Source organism: Anser brachyrhynchus, assembly GCF_964034855.1.
Source record: "Anser brachyrhynchus genome assembly, chromosome: 4".
In the NCBI taxonomy this organism is placed as follows: domain Eukaryota; kingdom Metazoa; phylum Chordata; class Aves; order Anseriformes; family Anatidae; genus Anser; species Anser brachyrhynchus.
In genome coordinates, this window is record NC_137698.1 from 47,382,596 (window position 1) to 47,400,274 (window position 17,679).

The 17,679-nt window shown below is 47.5% G+C and overlaps 1 protein-coding gene across 6 annotated transcripts in view; it reads left to right on the forward strand.

The window, feature by feature from the left end:
* The window catches only part of AFF1 (ALF transcription elongation factor 1), a 105,465-nt gene that overhangs the window by 17,786 nt on the left and 70,000 nt on the right, over positions 1-17,679 (forward strand). For 4 of the 6 annotated variants that reach the window (XM_080591680.1, XM_080591681.1, XM_080591685.1 and 1 more), the window contains exon 1: positions 12,421-13,085. In XM_080591680.1, coding sequence (XP_080447806.1) covers positions 13,069-13,085 — 17 coding nt within the window. In that variant the 5' untranslated portion in view covers positions 12,421-13,068. Of the gene's footprint in view, positions 1-3,960; positions 4,024-12,420; positions 13,086-17,679 lie in introns of those variants that run through there. The other 2 variants (XM_080591682.1, XM_080591683.1) reach the window with 1 other exon arrangement.

Genomic DNA, 17,679 nt, shown 5'->3' on the forward strand with positions numbered 1-17,679 from the left:
TAAGGTGGGCTTGCAGCGTTTTGTCTTCCAGGGGCTGTCAGGGGTGCATTTATAGTATTTTGCATATGCTCAGGCATGCGGTGCTAGCCTTTCCTTTTTCTCCTTTAAGAGTTATAGTGAAGTAATATTAGAATTGCTATTTTTAAGACTTCAGTAAAGCAAATAATAAAAATGTGACCTTTTCCCATACAGCAAGCTGTGTCTCCTGTTATGTTAGCTCATTTTTGCATGACTGTTAGTGTCACCATTTTGGGAGGATAAGTTAGTAGGCTGAATAAATGTGCACAGGCATTAATTTCTATTTTTAGTCTGGTTTTGTAGCTTTGATTCTTGAAGAATGAAACAAAGAACTGCAAAGAAAAAGAAACGACAGAAATGGTTAGCGTGTCATACCTAAAAAGTGATGTTTGCAAATCTTGTGGAAGACAGGAGGCTTCCGGACAGATTCTGAAGGAAAACTTCGGCATTCTAGCATCCCTGAAACATCAGGGAGGTAGTGGATGGCACTGAAAATGAGTGAAGAAACAAAGTTTGAAGCGTTTTAAGTAAAAAGCAGTGTTAATAAAATAGCTGCTTTTAGAACAGGAAGAAGCATCCTAGCTAAATTACCCAGATAGTTTAACTGACATTGAAGAGAAAATGAAAGGCTGTGTTTATAAACATTGTCTGGTTGTAGAAAATAAAAGCAGAAGCATTTGTAACTTGTCGAAGTGTGACAGATCAGTGGTGCCCACGCAGGGTAAGTCCCTGCTGCAGCTCTGTAAGTGTAACATTGTTTGAAAACCTGGTGCTGTTACAGGCAGTTGCAAAACTTGTAGCTAGTTTAAGGAAATCCAGTTGCTGCTGTTGGATGCGTGCGCATTTGTTAAAGAGATGCTGGCAGAAGAGTACGTGTCCCCAGCACCCAGCTTCATCAGAAGTGTGAATGCACCTCTATCTGCCTACGTTATTGCAAGGTGTGAGGTCTGTGCTCTGTTTATTTTAAATTCAAGTGGATGCCCCTTTCCCTTTAAGGTGTTGATTCACCAGTGAAGGTTACAGTTTTCATTGTTCTTAGAAGGGAACGGATATTAAGGGTTTGTTCCCGCTCAGATCTGTTTTCTAAACTTAGCATGCGTGTCTAATCTGTAGTCTTCTTAGCCGCAGGTCGAGGTGGTTGTCCGAAGGAATTCCCATCGTCAGTGGCCTGTGTCTTTCTGCAGTTCGTAGAGTGGTCATACAATGGTATCTGACCTGGGATTAAAACCATGACCTGGAGGTCAGCTGCTTCATCTAATTGCCATAGCATCTGCTCCTGTTTACTCTCAGTTACCTTAAAAAAGTTCACATGGCTTTGCATGCTGCTCCTGTAGCCTGCCCTCCAGACAGAAATCATTTTGCTCCCTCAGACATGTGAGATGCTGCAAATTAATGTCACAGAGAGAAATGTGGATGCTTTCAGCTGTTGTTGCAAATTGTCACTTCTGCTGAGGTGATCTTGCACGATGATTAAGCCCAGCTTGTTATCCTGCCTTTGTGTCCCCAGGCAAATTTCTTGTAGACCACTTCTTAGCTGTACGGGGCACCCATGTGGCAAGCATGTTGCAAGCTGTTCAGGTGCTGTCAGTCTTGCACACGCCTGGCTTCCTCTGCCCTACTGAGAAAGGCAAGCTTGGGGCAAGCAGGGAAGGTGAGGAAGAGGTGTTGGACAGAGTGAAAAGAGCTTTGTGACAAACTATGCTCCACGTTTGTCTCTTTCATGTGCACAGGAGCAGAGGGAAGACTTTTTTGGATGTATGTTCTGCAATCTGCCAAAATGGCACTAGTTGTGTAGTGGCTAAAACCTGTCTGAATGCCCTGAGAGGTGGAACTGCTGTTACAGCAGCACAAGAGTCAGTCTCTTGCAGTAATTACTGCAACATCCTTCCCCTTCTGTTTCCTCCTTGCTTCCTGAGCACTGCTGCTTTGAATTTTTTTTCCTGTGTTACCTGTTAATCAGTAGCTGTATCTTTTTTAAATATTTTTTTTCTCTCCTTCCCCTTTCCACAAAGGTTTCCGTTCATCAGAAGGCTACTTGGTTGTCTGAAGGGAGTGCCCTAATGGCATATTTGTTCTGCAGTTGAACAGAACAGCCTGGAGCCTGGATTGTCACGCTCTTGGCCGAGCCCATAGTTCTCTGAAACGCAGGATCACTGCTGAGACAAGGGATAGATGCGCCTCAGGACTCCCTGCTTCTTACTTACCTGTGATCCATACATCTGGCTTGCGTGGTTTGGGAGCACTGCAGTGGCTGCCAGTTGGACATCAGGGGCTCTGTGCATGCTGTGTCCCTGGAGAACTCGATGTTCTCTCCCCACTTCAGGCAGGTATTGAGCCAGCTGCCACTTAACTCCTTGTTTTCAATGCTGAAAGGCTCAGCAGAGAGAGTGGCATAGCTGCTGGCTTAGGTGGGTGCTAGACCTTTGGAAAAACCTGCCTGTGAGAAGCAGGATCCCGTGGTGGCTCCTGCTGCATTGCTGTTCCAGTCAGATGATTGCTAAACACATTTTGCTATTCCTAGACAGTTAGGACCAGTTCCTGCAAGCACTCATTATCATGTAGTGATGAGTGTTTGGGGCTCTAAGAGGTCTCTTGGAAACTTAACAAGTGTTTACAGGACCAGTCCCAGCATTTCCAAGTTTTTCCAGTATTCAGTCTCTTAAACTGTAAGCGTTTTTGATGAAGAGATTGTGCCTCAGCCTGTGCATTGGGGATTGAAGCTACCAACCTAGCGTGCAGCAGAAATTCAAGTGATTTGCTGCCTCGGATAAGCAATCTATTCATTAGGTTATGTCTCACCTTTCTGTTGGGTTCTATTTCACACTGTCACCCTGAACATAATTGAGAGAAAATTTAGACTGCTAGGGAGAATTGAGGCATTCGCACAATTCTGAAAATATCAGGCAGGGGGGATGAGTACTGTGTCTTAATTTTGTAGTGCATAATGGTTCTGGAGAGTTAACATAAAACAGAGATTTTGGATGTAACACAAATCCAAACCTAAAAGCAGAGTGTACAGAGAGAGAAGGGAAATAAACATTTAGATTTCATTTTCTGTTCACTGTAACAAAAATTTTAGACATCACCATACTGTAATGTCAGCTGAATATGAGCCAGCAGTGTGCTCAGGTGGCCAGGAAGGCCAACAGCATCCTGGCTTGTATCAGGAATAGTGTAGCCAGCAGGGCTAGGGAAGTGATTGTCCCCCTGTACTCGGCTCTGGTGAGGCCGCACCTCGAGTACTGTGTTCAGTTTTGGGCCCCTCGCTACAAGAAGGACATGGAGGTGCTCGAGCGAGTCCAGAGAAGGGCAACGAAGCTGGTGAGGGGCCTGGAGAACAAGTCTCACGAGGAGCGGCTGAGGGAGCTGGGATTGTTCAGCCTGGAGAAGAGGAGGCTCAGGGGCGACCTTATCGCTCTCTATAGGTACCTTAAAGGAGGCTGTAGAGAGGTGGGGGTTGGTCTGTTCTCCCAAGTGCCTGGTGACAGCACGAGGGGGAATGGGTTAAAGTTGTGCCAGGGGAGGTTTTAGGTTGGATATTAGGAAGAACTTCTTTACTGAAAGGGTTGTTAGGCATTGGAACGGGCTGCCCAGGGAAGTGGTTGAGTCTCCATCCCTGGAGGTCTTTAAGAGACATTTAGATGTAGAGCTTAGTGATATGGTTTAGTGGAGGACTTGTTAGTGTTGGGTCAGAGGTTGGACTAGGTGATCTTGGAGGTCTCTACCAACCTGGATGATTCTGTAATGACTTGCTTCTTTGGTCACTGAAGGTACTTCAGGTTTCCTTATTTAATTCTGTTTTCTCTCTCTGTTCAGACTCTGAAGAAGGATGTTCTTGTGTTGGTCTTTGACTGTTGAAGCAAAGCTTGGGTTGCATCAGCAGAGTGTAATGTGCTGTTCTTTTGCAAAAGAGATGTTCAATACCTGCTTTTTCTCTTCCAGGTGAGGTGACTTAAATGAAAACAAAGCAATGGCATCTCCAGACGACAAGAGCACCACAGACAGGTAGGAGTTCATTTTGTGTAATCCTGGCTACCCAGGTGCTGAGACTAATTTTGAGATGGTTTAAAAAAAATAAAAACCTCAATGAAAGAATCATTATGACTGGGTGGGATGGAAGTGGTTTCAAACTAATGCTATCTTTTACCAAAGAATTGATGCCTTTTGTAACCTGCATCTAATGTGAAATGAACTGTGTTTGACACCAGGTCTCAGTGGGACCCTCACTGATGCAAGTGGCCCCTTGTCCTGTGTAATCTGCAGGTGTCACACTGAGTTGGGGCATTCTCTTGCAGCACAGTATGCCTCCATCTCTTCAGAGCAGTGTACTGGCACTGTTGTTCCATATCCCCTTGGGTTCGCAGCTTCGTCATCACAGGGGGCAGCATTGCCATTGATCTGCATGAGGCAAACCCAGCCCTTCAAATAATCACCCCTGTGCTCTAATGCCTTTGAGTTCAGAAAATCAGTCCTGACCAGGGGGCTGAGTCTTGCAAGCACACATCATTGGAAACTGGGGCAATGAGGGTTTTCCCTTAGATGCCTAACTTGCAAAAGTGATTTTATGGGGGTCATTTTTTCTGCAATTCCCATTACTGTCTCATGAGACTCTCTACAACTGCCAGTAGGCTTTTTTTACAGGTCAGTGTTCTTTTCCCCTGTTTTGTGTGCTTGTCCTGAGGCATGAAAGGACAGCGATCGCTGTAAAGCCACATAAGGGGGGAGGCGTGGGTGGGCAGAGACTTAAACTTAGCTATTGTGAAGACATTCAAACAATTCTACTGTGCTTCCTCTGCTGTCACCCTCCAAAGTACATCTTCATCTATAGTTGGTGATCACATCACAGTTGGTGATATAGCTGTGAAGAGTTAGCCATTAAAAAATCTATTTCTGGATGGTTTCTGTTGGGAATATAATGTATTTTTGCCTGATCAAAATGCAAACCAAAACTGTGGGCATTCACTTGCTTAGTGTCCTACATACCTTTCTGCCTCATCTAGGGATTAGATATCACTATGAAATGAATCTGACAGCTGTAGTGAATCTGAAGGGTACAGTGTGTTCTGTACATAGATGTTATCTTGATTCAATTGGAATATAAATCAGGATATTTAACACTCGTTCACAGTGTGGTTTCTGACAGCTCCAGTGCCAAAGCCAACAAGGACTATAAACTTCTCTCTGTTGATTTGAGCTGTTTGTGAAAGTCCTTACTGGCGATGGAACATTCAAAGACATGAGGAGCGATAAGTGAGTAGTGCCAAGGAAGATGGTGGAAATTCCTCCTGATGGCTGCCAAAAGCTAGTAGGGTGCAGCCTCCAGTGCAGTCTCATTCGTAGGAGAAGGTGGTTTCTTTTTTTAAAAATGTTTCCTTTAATTTAAATACTGAAGCACAAAGGGTTGCTTTCCTCTCTTTTCTCACAAATGTTTGATTTTTAACATCTGTAGAACATTTTTTTCCATAACTGCCTGCATTTATCTTAGTCCTCTATTGTTCAAGTCAAAATAACTTCTTGGTTATATTCCTCCCCTATTTTTTTCACTACAGTACTGATTTTCCTGCCTTTGCCCTGCTGCTTCTGTAGCCTTGCTGTAGTCATGCAGTATGGGTTAGACCTGGTGAAATCTGAGTGCTTTTCATTGCCCGGCAAGGATGTGTTGCTGGCAGCCAGCTCGAGTTCTGAAAAGTGCCGAGTTGAAGAAGGTGTGATAAAGCAAGCTTATGGAGAAGTGCTCTGCTGAATCAGGGTCAACAAAGAGCTTTGCTACCTCAGCCTTCTCCAGGCTCTTGCCATTGCTCACAGCAGGCAGCTTGATTTACCTTGCTAAACTGGTTTTTGTGCATGCTTGCATGTACGGGTTTCTGAGTTTTACTTGCTTTCCAATAGTGCTTTGGAGGCAGGAGTGTGGGGACCGGACTAATCTATCTCCTTTCTTCCAAACATGTGGAGCCTGTGAAACACTGCTTTATGGTGGTGTAGCCTGTGCTTTACAGTAGCAATGCATATACTTGTTGCGCAGCTACTTCCTCGGCTGGTAGTGGAGGAAGACAGGAGAACATCAAGCCCTTGACAGGTTTGTGCAGGGTTTGGGATTGCCAAAACGCTAGCTGCTCTTTAAGGATGAACCTGTCTGCTGGCATGCAGCCTTGGGTTTTCTACAGAGTTGAGGAGGAGGAGCGGGGAAGGAGGGTGCTGACAGCTAAGAATACTCCTGGAGCTGAGTGGTTAGAAATCTCCTGCAAGTCTGGGGCAGCTGAGCCTTGCAGGAGTGCCATCTTTCCTTCTGACATGGTGCAGAAGTCCCCTTTGCAAATGAAAAGGCCACCCTCCGCTTCACGTATCTGGAATCACAATACGCATTTGACCCTTTTCACCCCCCAACGAGTAGGACTCATCAGTGGCAATAAATGGTGGTGGTGAGATGTATTTCTAGTCAACAGAGCTGGGAGGGCCCACGTTAATTAAAAGACAGCAGTGACTCTTGAAGACTGAAAGTAAGGGTGTGTGTCTGTTTAAAAAAAAACACAGATGTGGTACAGTGTAATGAGATGTTTTGAAAAGGTTGGTAGGGCAGGAAGCTGACCTATTTCTGGGTGTAAACAAGCATATGGTTTATTTTACAGCAAATGTGATACTTGAGGAAAGCTTACAGGCCATGTAATGTCTAATGATTTTAATACAGTGTGGTATCTACTGTATTCACCCTCTGTGCTTGCTGAACTGTTTTGCAATAGTGTAAGCTTCTGGGATTTGTCACACAAACTTAATGGATTATCATACATTTATTAGTCTAATGTGTTATTGCAATTTTTTCCTGAGTAAGGGATGCTGTATTGCCATTTGAACAGTCCCTGATCCATATTTGTTGGAATCTTGCACCAGAAGTTAGGTACTGATTTCTGTCATTAATATTTTTGCTTCTTTTGTTCTTTCCCCACCACCACTTCTTTAACACTTCTTGAAAACAAAGATATGTAAAGATTTCTTTAATAAAACCTAGAAGAACCCCCATACATACCCACCCCGCCCCCTGAAAGATGTTATAGCAGAAAATGCCCTGCAGCAACTAAACTTCATAACAGGTTAAAAAAGAGTAATGTAAAGATTGTCTTCCTGAAGTTTTTTGAAGATGTGGAAAGCTTCTAGGTGCTTCAGGAGGATCAGGTTTAATGGATTAACAAAGCTGAAGATAAAATGCCACATGATATCTTTCAAAATCCATGGATGTGTGAACTGAGTAGTATAGAACTGATACTCAGGTATGGCAGGTGCTGTTACTGGTGGGTTGAGAGATAATGCTCTTCCTGCAGTAGGAGCATTGATTTTTAATCCTGTTGGCGATGCTGTAGGTACTGTCTTGGGCCACTTCTTCGCAGCCTCTGCACCTTATTGGAAAATGTCGCTTTATGTTCAAAAAATCTCAGCCTCTTTTTTTCCCTGTACATGTCAGCTTCCTTTTGGTCAGCACCTGTGGATCCAGCTAGGTAAATGGCTGGAGGAGGCGGTGCTTCATGTATAAAATGCACATAATGTACCCGCATCCTGTGTTTTACCATTGGTGCCTGAGGTCAGTAGTCTGGCATTTTCAGGAATTCAAAATTAGGAAATGATGGCATCTAGGTTGCCTGTGCAGCTTCATTTGCTGTTCAGTTGGATTTGCATTTCTGTGCGATGTTTAACCACCAGCTTCATCTCTGGCGAAATCCATTCTCATTCAATCCGTAGGTAGATAAGAGCAGATCTTCTAATATCGAAATGCTGCTAAATAGCTTAAATACTTATTGAATTGTGATCACCTGTAGGAAGCTTTTCCTGTGATGTTTTTAAGAAGTATTGCTCTTCACCTCAGAAGTGCATTCCTGAGCGTGTGATGAGATGGAGTATGAAAAGCTTATTTTATTGTTTTGTTCTGTTTGCATTTTACCTCATGGAGACTGTTTCCTTGGCTTGGAATGTGTTTTTCAGAGACACGGACTTGAAAAGGGGAAACTTGTAACCCTGGTGGGTGAATAAAAAAACAGGTGGGGAAAAGCTGCAGCCTGCTAATCTTGAAAACAGATGTAAGGGAGGGCTCTACAGCTGACAGGATGTATTCAGACAGAAAGCTTTCTTCGGGGAACCACTGATTTGTTGGACTTGAAATGTTCCACAGGAACTTATCCGTTTTCATCAAGCCTTCCAACCGGAATGGCACAATCTTGTTTTTAGGGCAGCTGGTGAGCCAGAAGCCAGAGGCTGGGAATGCAGGGCCTCTCGGACGTCCCCTGGGTTGTGAGTTTGAAACCTAAAAAATAGCATCATAATGGCATTTGCTTCACATGAAACTCTTGTGGTGTGGGATTTGTGAGGCTTTGTTCTGGGTGGGCTCTTCCGTGCTCTGCCTCCCTCTCCTTCCTTTAACATGGAAAGTGGATGCCAGCACAGCTCAGGAATTATTGTTCATCTCTGTTGGTAGAAAGCAGCTCCCTGTCCTGCCCAGCCTCTTTGGAAAACCCCAGGAAGCACAAGTAGGATTGTTGAGATGTTTTAGAAAATCTGAAAGGACTAGGATGTGCTTGAGCAGTTTACTGTCTTCCTCGTTAACTTACAGCTTTGACAAAGAACATGTTCGGTTTTGTTTTTAAAATCCCTTTTTAAATCTTTCAAAATCCCTTTTATATCTTCACCAAGCTTGAAATGTTGTTTTCACATGTCACTCCCAGTATTCTTTGCCTTTTCTTTCCCCAGAGATATCTTCCTCGGAAAGGAGTACAAACCACTCTGCAAGTCAGAAGTAGCATGTAACTGAGCAGCACTAGGGGAAGCACAGTGCGAGTGTCCTACATATCGCAGTCCTTTCCTGCTTCAATTCCTGGTTGTGTTATTCCTCCGGTCCAGTAGTCAGCAGGACCCTGATGTTCTCCAGCTGTGCTGTGCAATTTTTGCACTAAAGTTTCAAATTATTTGAGTATTGATGTTACTTAGAAGCTCTGTCCAGGGGTTATGCGTTGCGTGACATTATGGTGACTTTGTTCATCTTTTTAAAGGCTGATATTCGTACGCTTTTTATTTGAATTCACTGTCAAGCCAAATTCAGCATGATGCAGTTTGGGGACGGGAGGACACCATTAGGATTGCTTTGTCCTGAGGACTGGCAGTGGGATCTGTGTGGTTCGTGGCCATGTCTTAAAAGACACATTCATCATTGTTGCCTAGGCATCAGTGATACTGTCATTTCTTAAATTTGAAGTGCTCACCTTTGCAAAAATAATAGCATCCTTTTCATCACAGTGTAAGTTCAATTAAAAAAATAAAGCCAGCTGCTAGGCTGGCATTCCTGTGCCACGGCGTTGTACAGTCATCCTTTGCTTGACCTGCAGGTCTGTAGCCTCTCCAGAGCTCAGCAAAGGGCTTTGCTTTGTGCTTTGAAGAAACTGGTGGTAGGCATCCTCACCTGGCAGCGTGAAGGGTGGTAGACATCTCTTATCCTGTCTCAGCGGCTCTCATGGACGTTCATGAGATGTGAGGAGGGCTGAAATGCTGGATAGTGACGTATGGAGGGCTCTCTCCTGCCATGTTCTCTCGGAGAGCCTCTGTGCTACCTGTGCCAGTGCCTCACCTTGGCACAGCCTGGCATACCTCGGATCAGTGCAGAAGACCTTGCTGGAAGGCCATCACCCTGTTAAACATCAATGCCTTTGCACAATGTGGGAATCAACAAGTGCTTCTCAAGCAAAAGGGCAGAAAACTGCTAGAAACTTTCAATGCAAACAAAGCATATTGTTTTTGATGATTTTTCCTGGAAAAAAGCTTAGCTCTTCTGGCAAGAGTATATATATATTTCCGTCATCTATTGTTATGCCTGAAAGGGCTGAAACGGATTGTATTTAATCTTCAGGGAGATAACCTTTATGGAAATCTTCAGCCTGTACTATCTGGATTAAGAGAAGCTCTATGAACAGCCGAAGAGGGCCTTAAAACAGACAGCAGCTCTGTCTGTAATTTGACAAATGACATTTCTTAAAATTTCTTAAGCAGTGTATCTGTGCAGTGTGGACAGACAAAAGCTTTGTTTGGTATTGGAGACAAAGAGGAAGCCTGTAAGTATCTAATTTTCAAAATTGTCTTGAACACAGAGCAGGTTCCAGCCTGGTTAAGTGTAGGCAAGGGGCTTGAGATATCCTTTACTGATGCTGTCAGTCTCTTCATACGGGACTGAAGCATCCAGGCGTGTCTTCAGAAGATTTGTATTTGTTCTCACAGGAAGGAAAATGACCCTTTCATTTAATGGTCTTCTTTGACAAATTTCTTAAAAGCTGTGTCGCCTGGCTTACATTAAACATCTGGAAATGTAGTCTGGACTTTGGGCCCAGGTCCAAATTCATTTCTAGTCAAGCAGATCTGACATTTGGTCCGAGTCTTGATGTTTCCCTAAGCACTTGAGGAGCCTGGAGTATTTAGCATTCCCTTCGTGTGGGTGAGCAGCTGAAGTGTAGGGCTTGGAGAGAGGAATGCTGACCGCCATCACCTCCATCACGGGCTTTCTGCAGGGTTGAATGAAAGTAATGGGATTGCCTGCTTTGTGCACACTTATCGTCCAGACAATGGGAGTAGGTTGCTGTGTTTTGTGGTGTTTTGTAGCAGCTTTGATTCAAGTGCAAACCGTCCTGTTAAATGCAGAAAATAGTTCCAACTTGCGTGTGAAAAACATGGAAAACACCAGCAAGCAGGTTGTTGGAGCAGTGCAGGAGTCGCAGGTCTTAGCAGGGTGTGGGGTAGCCGAAGGCCTAATTGCCCCCGTTTGCATTGTGCATTTCCAGCGCTGAGCCTGCGGGGTGTGTGACTTGGTGTGGCAGGACATATTTTTTGTTTCGTTGTTTAAACAGCAGGGTGGAAGGACCTCATGTTCTACCCATAGATTATGAATGTTCAGAAGTGTTTTAACTTCCTAGATACATCTATGGAGGAAAAAAATATCAAAGATGAAACATTGAGATAGATTTCAGCTCATTTCCTTTCTGTGCGTAGTACCCCTTCTTTCAAAAAGAAGGATTCTGTTGTTGCTTGCATGAAGACGGTTCAATGAAATTTTAATTACTTGACTTGAAAAAATGTAGATACTCTTAAAAAAGTAAATGCGTCCCTTCCCTTTTTCCCTGTTTCCTAATCTCTTCAGCTGAAATTGCAGAAAATAATTATACGTATAATTCTCTAGGGCAGTCTTTCTTCTAGTGGGAAAACCCCTCTAAAACGTTGGCTGGATATGCAGTTCTGGTGCCAGTAATAGTATGGTTCATTATCAGTGCTTTTGGTTATGCTTACGTACTTAGAACTTTCTAGCAGCAGTGAACCATATTCTTTTCTCTGAAGATGTCAGATTCTTGGCATTATTATTTTCTTAGGGGAAAAATGAAGTTCCTTGGAGTGACAAATGAGCTTGAAAGAGGATGTGGGATTATTTATGTATATATTTTTTTAAGTCATAATTTTAAATGATGTGATCAAGCCCTAAGAAGAAAAGAATACAAATTTTGAAAACTGCAGTTGCTCCTGTACTCTTTTTGGTCACGTCCATCGCACTGAATCCAGATTTTGCCACTTAAGGGAGGTGAATGTCCTGGTAGAGAAGATGAACATGGGCACAGAGATTTTGTAGAGTCTCCATCCCCAGTGCAACTTGATCTAAGTCGGTCGTGTTTTGGGGGCAGACACTGCAATAACTGATGTCTGCACATTGCACCTATATAATATTATGATTCTGCCTTGCAAAACAACACTTTAAAAAAGGGGAGAAAGGCTCACTTTTCAGTTTAGAAGCATGTATCGTGAGTGGACGCTTGGCTAAGGGCAAGGCCTGCTTTGCTGGGGCTGGCAGCATTCCTGCCATCGCCCCCAGTGATGGAGGGCTGGCCCCTGTTTGCTCAACAGGGGACGATGTTTTGTGGCCCTTGAGCCGACAGGGATGTTTTCTAATCGTGTAGCTATCATGTTTTTAAACTGCCTGTTTGAACCAGTAGGCCTGCAGAAGTTGCGGGTAGTGGTGGTGAGTACTTTGTGATCTAATCTACTGTTTCACGTGAATGGGGTACAAGCTGCTCTCTGGGTTTTTGATCTTTGACATACTGATGGGCTTAAAACAGCAATGGGGAACGTGTGTCGGTGGAAATGCTGGCTGTGCCCGAGCTGCCAAGAAAGGCTGAGGGGACGTCGGTTAAGTGTGCTGCCTGCCGAGTGTTTGCTTCATGACTGGCCTGGAGGAGTTGCAGGAGTTGGGTTTTATAATGGTGCCAAGGAACACCCAGAGAAAGGGACGGGTAGCGCTGCTTTCTGCATCGGTTCGCACACCGATTGCGTAACTGGTTGGGGTTTGTTTTTATTTTATTTTACTTCTCCCAGCCTGCAGTCTGAGGCGTGGGCACCTGCACGTTGAGCCGCTTCCGAGGCCGCGCTGTGAAGCTGCCCCTCGTTTTGCTAACCTTCTCCAGAGCCCTGCCCGCGACCCGCTTTATTTGCGTTCGCCTGCCTCCAGCCCCCCGCAGCAAGCCCCCAGGCCCGCGGCCGCTGCTCTCCCCTCAGCGCTTCCCCCGACACACCCCCACACCCCCCCGGGCTGCTCCAGTCGCTCCGCCCGCCCCCCGTGCCTCCATTTGCGGCCGGGCCGGGCCGTACCACAGCGCCCCTCCCGCAGGGGGGGCCGGGGGGCAGCGGCGGGCCCCGAGGGGCCGCGGCCGGGCCGCGGCGCCCCCTGCTCGCTGCCCGCCGCGGGGCCGGGCAGCGCCGGGCGACGGGGCCGGGGGGGAGGGGGGCCCGCTGCCGCCCCCGGGGCACTTCTGTGGCGCCGGGGCCTCCCGGTCGGCGCCTCCCCGCCGCCGGGCGGTGCGAGGAGCCGGGGGAGGGCCCGGCCGTGGGGCGGGGGGAGCCGGGGCCAGCCCCGGCCGCCGCCGCCAGCGGGGCGATGAGGAGCAGCTGCCGGGCGGCGCCGTAGCGAGGCCGGCAAATGGCCGAGGGGCCCCGGGCCGGCCGGCGGCTGAGGCACCGCCGCATGGGGGCCCGGCGCTGAGCTTCGCCATGGCTGCGCACTCCAGGTACGGCCCGGCACCGGCAGCGGGGGGGGGGGGGATCCCGGCCTCTGCTCCCGGTACTCGTTTTTGGGGGGTTTTGTCGCGGTTCCGTGCCGTAACTCGGCGTGAGGAGGCAGCGCGGGCTGCGGGCGGCCGCCCGGGGTCAGGCTGCGGGCGAGCTGCGGTTCGCCAAGGAGAAGCGGGGTACGGGGGGAGGCAGCCCGAAGGCAGCCTCTCCTCACCCAGCCGCCGCGCTTGGCGAAGCCACGCTCCTTAAGGGACGTGGGAGACATCTGGCAGCTTTTCGGCTGCTCTCAGGGGCGTTGCAGGAACTCGGCTTCGGGCTCCTTCGTCCCGCACCGCACGGCCGCCCCGCTCCCCTTCCCTGCGCACAGGAAGAAAAATGGTGGCATCGCCGAAGCAGAAGTTTGGCACCGGCGCTGTGCTTTCGCAGCGGCGCTTCGCTGCAGCTTTGAAGCCGGGAGCTGGCTTTAAATTACAAACTGCAAAATGACAGAGCCCTGAGCTTCGGGGAGGAAGGGCTGGAAGATTGATTGCTTCGTTAGCAGCTGAACTCTTGTCGAGCTACAACTGCCTGCTCTTCTCACTGTGTGTGGGGAGCCCGGGAGTACTTAACAAAGAGACCAAGGTTTAATTTTCCAGCTTTTTTTTTTTTTTTTGCCTCCCCCTTTGTGCGATCGCTTGATTCGCATGATTTACTGGCCTGCATTATCAGTGCATTGCTTTAATAGGCCCACATGCTAAGAGAGGGTTCAGCATAAATCTTGGTGCTGCTGGCTGGCCTTGAGGCTTGGCTGGGCCCCAAGGCCAGGGGCATGCTTGCTGTCTCAGAGGTCGCACAGCCATTTTCTTGGGTGCCAGGGCCCAGCAGCAGCCCCCAGCCCCATCTGTAACCCACGAGGGGGAGGCGTAACCCTCTTGGGCCAGGCGCCGCTCCACCAAGAGCAAAATTCTGTCCGTCAAGATGCCCAGAATAGAAGGGACACAGGTCAGGGCTGGCCTGTGGGGCCAAGCGCTGCGGAATGAGTGACCCACGGCACGTACCTGCCGCCCTGCTCCTCCATTCTGTGCGTTGGTTTCTGCTTCTTGTCAGGATGGTGTGAGGCTCTTACACTGTAAATCTGCGTCAGAGCATTTCGGCGCGGTGAGTAAGAAGGCAACCTCTGTGTGCTTCAAGATCAGTCTTCAATTCTGATAACTGATCACTTTAAAAGACCTTTAAAAGGGAGTAGGAGTGAAAATGAGCAGCAGAAATGAATCTCTTGCAGGAGAGAGGCTATGTTTACCAGTAAGCTTAGTGTTTGTGATACTCCTCTTTTGGTGGCACAAGTTGGCTGTGTTATCCGCCTCATTGCAACAGATACGTGCTGTATGAGTGCATAAAAGCTTTTCTTCAACAGCAAAGGATGAATTCATATGTGCAATAAATAACTGGAGTTATGCTGCATAGGAAGGAGAGGCCAAATGTCTCTGGAATGAATTTGTTAAAACATGCCAGAGGGTTCTCCCTGGTAGGCAGCTGATGAAAGATGTGGGCGAGCTTTTTGGTTTTGCATCTCTTCTTAAAAAATAAAAATCTGCAAGCTCAGTAAATTACTGATGAGCTGGTATGATACAGAACACCACAGTGTTTAGGTATCGCTCAGTATGAGATCTTCGGGCACTCCTCCATCTGCTTGGGCTTGCTGTTTCTCATGCTGGGTGTTCAGTAGGCACAGCTAGTGCAAGGGATGTGAACTTGGGGAGGGTGCGGGTTTGGCAGCAAGAAAATCCTGCACCTATCCTTCAGCTTCAGTGCTGTGATCCAGGGCAGCTCCCATAGCATTTGGATTCCCTTGTTCTGAAGGGTGGAAGGATAAAGAAAACCAGGTGGTAAAACATGCCTGTTGCTGCTCGCCAGCATTTTAAAAGCTACAGTAGTAATGAGCGAGAAACTGGTGTGTTAATGGGTGCCGTAACAATTTTTTTTTCCATACTGAATCTTAAGAATGAATTACACAGTGAGTTGGGTGTTTTGTTTTAGCTGTTTGAGATGAATCAGCTTCTGCTACTGGCTACTGTAATTAGCTTATATCCAGAATCATTAGGTGGAGAAACCATCCCTCGGTCTGGGTTGTTCTGTGCAGAAAGTAGGGGGGTTGTTTTCAGGTTGCTGGCTGAGCTGTAGGCTTGCAGCCGGAGCTCTCTATGCACTCACTTCTGGAATGTGCGGCTGATCTGATGCTTGCAGTGTCCCCGGGCAGCATGGCCTCTGTCAGGTTTTTGTGCTGTATTCGGGAACGTGTGAAATTCAGAAGCTGAATCGAGCAGAATAAGGACAAGTTCACTTTCTTGTTGGATACGGTATGATGCTCAGCAGTGCTATGCAGCTGCTCCGAGGTATGGCAGGACCCCTAGGAGGTATGTGGGACTGACTGAGATCCTCTGTCAATGTGACAGCTCCAAGCAGAGGTCAGTGAGGCACAAGGATGTGGCTCCTTTGCCGGGTGGTGGAGCCCAGCTCTCTTCTGCTCCCTTCTTCATTAAAAAACAAGCTCTGCTGCAGCAATCGCAAGCTGAGGATCTTTAAATGCATAGCTGCTTTTTTGAAGAGGTAGGCTGCTGCTCTTGGGCTGGTCAGGATCATTGTGGACCCTGTTGGTTACACTTAAAATTATGGATAGATACTGTGTTACTCTGGATGCTAAGAATTCCTGATTGTTGTAAAACTTGGCTTTGGATGTGCTCAGTGTGGTTGCAGGTAGGCAGAACCAACTCCGTTTCCTTATCTTTGTAGGGCAGCACTGTCAGAGCAGCGTACAATCAGTGTTGTGCCGTCATCCCCGCCGGGCTCACCTTGCTCCTTCTGAGCTGGCCCTGCAGGGAAGGGTGAGGATGGGCAGCACCCTGGGGAGCCCTCCCTTTCCACCCCGACAGCCCCATCACCGCAGCTGGCCCCAGGGGCGCCTCGGAACGGGGCTAGACCACTCATTCGGGTAGAAAAAGGAGCAGATGATGTGCCGAAAAAAACCTTGTGGCTGTACCAGCGTTTAAAACACAGTGTATGCAGCAAAACAGTCTCTTCTAAAGGGAGTGATGCCGAGGCTTTTTCCCAAGGAAGAGCTACTTTGAATGATGCAGCTTGATTTTTTGCCCCGTGTCGTTTTGCAGCTTTCCAGGCCAGATCAACAGACACGTTTCATAACATGTTTGTTCTGCGGGTCCTGTTGATACAGGCAGATGTGAGTATTGGTGATACTGCATTCCAGTCAGCTGAGGCAGGTGAAGAAGGGCTGAAACAGTGTCCAAGTGTGCCTTACCTGTAGGTTGAAAGCTAAAACATCCACCACACTTCTCTGAAATCATCCTGGAGAATTACACTTGAGTTTTCTCTGGCATGCGATGTCTGGCTGCCCTGCAGCATGCTTTGCAGGCTCCTGGGGAGTTTCAGTCCACAGCTGCCTACTTGTCTGGGCTCTCTGAGCTTGCTGTGGGGCAGCCCAGCTGGAAATGGCCCACGACTGGAGCTCCTCCAGGGAAGAGGACACCCAGGATGTTTGTTAGGGGTGGTGGGGATTACAGGTCTAAGCTGTAATAGGACCCAAGTCCCCCGAAACCTTGGAATTGCTATTATCACAGTGTGCCAGCCCTGGGATGGAAGGGAACGTTTCCTCAGATCAAGTAATTTTTGCTGGGCCTGAATCTGTATTGTAGAGGGAGGCATCTTCTTGCTGCTTTTTAGGAGAAAGTGCAGGATGCAGCACAAATAGCAGGAAACAAGCTCTTAATGAACTGCATCAATTCTCCTCAGCCTTTTCTTTCTGTGTGTAGCCACAGTGAACGAGAGCATGAAGCTGTTAAATCCTTTAAAAGATGTTATCGAAGGGACCTCAGTAAATACATAGGAAAGCTGCTAAGACTGTTCCTCCTGTCGTGGTGGGCTACAGGGAGGCGAGGGAGAGTTTTCCACAGCATGCAGGCTGCCTTCCTACTGCCAGCTGCAAGTACAGGGCGGCAGGGAGCTCAGAGGCTGTTTAACCTCTATTTATAGGAAAGCACTCATCCTGTTTGGGCTTGAACATGGCACAGAGGTTTTTTCCCTGCGGTACATCACCGTGAAAAAAGCATGGCCGTGCTCCGTGTTGCAACTCAGGCTCCTGGGGCTGGTTCTGGCCATGATGCAGGGCAGAAGACACACGTAGCGCTGGGGTGGAGCGACTGGCTGGGGCAGACATCGCTCCGAGATGCGTCGTGTCACCGTGGGAGGATGAAGGCAGAGCTGCTTTGCTCGGGTAAAAGGCTTTACTGGGGAGCAGGCAAGTGCTCATGCAGATTTTCCCCAGCTGTGTGTTCACGGACAATTTGGGGAAGCAGCCCCCAGGTGCTGTCTGCTGCTCAGGTGCGGAAGTCATCCGTCGCCTGGTTTTACCACACGGGTTTGGCTTGGCATGTGTTAGGGTTGTTCTGCTGCCCTGATCTTGTAGTGGAAGGGAGGGAACCAGCTTCATCACAGCTGCTCTGTGCTTCATCTGCACACATTTGTCTTCAGCATTAGCCTTGTTTGTTGTTTAATAGTTAGAGCTGTCATTTTTCATTGTACTAAATGTTTGTTTTAACA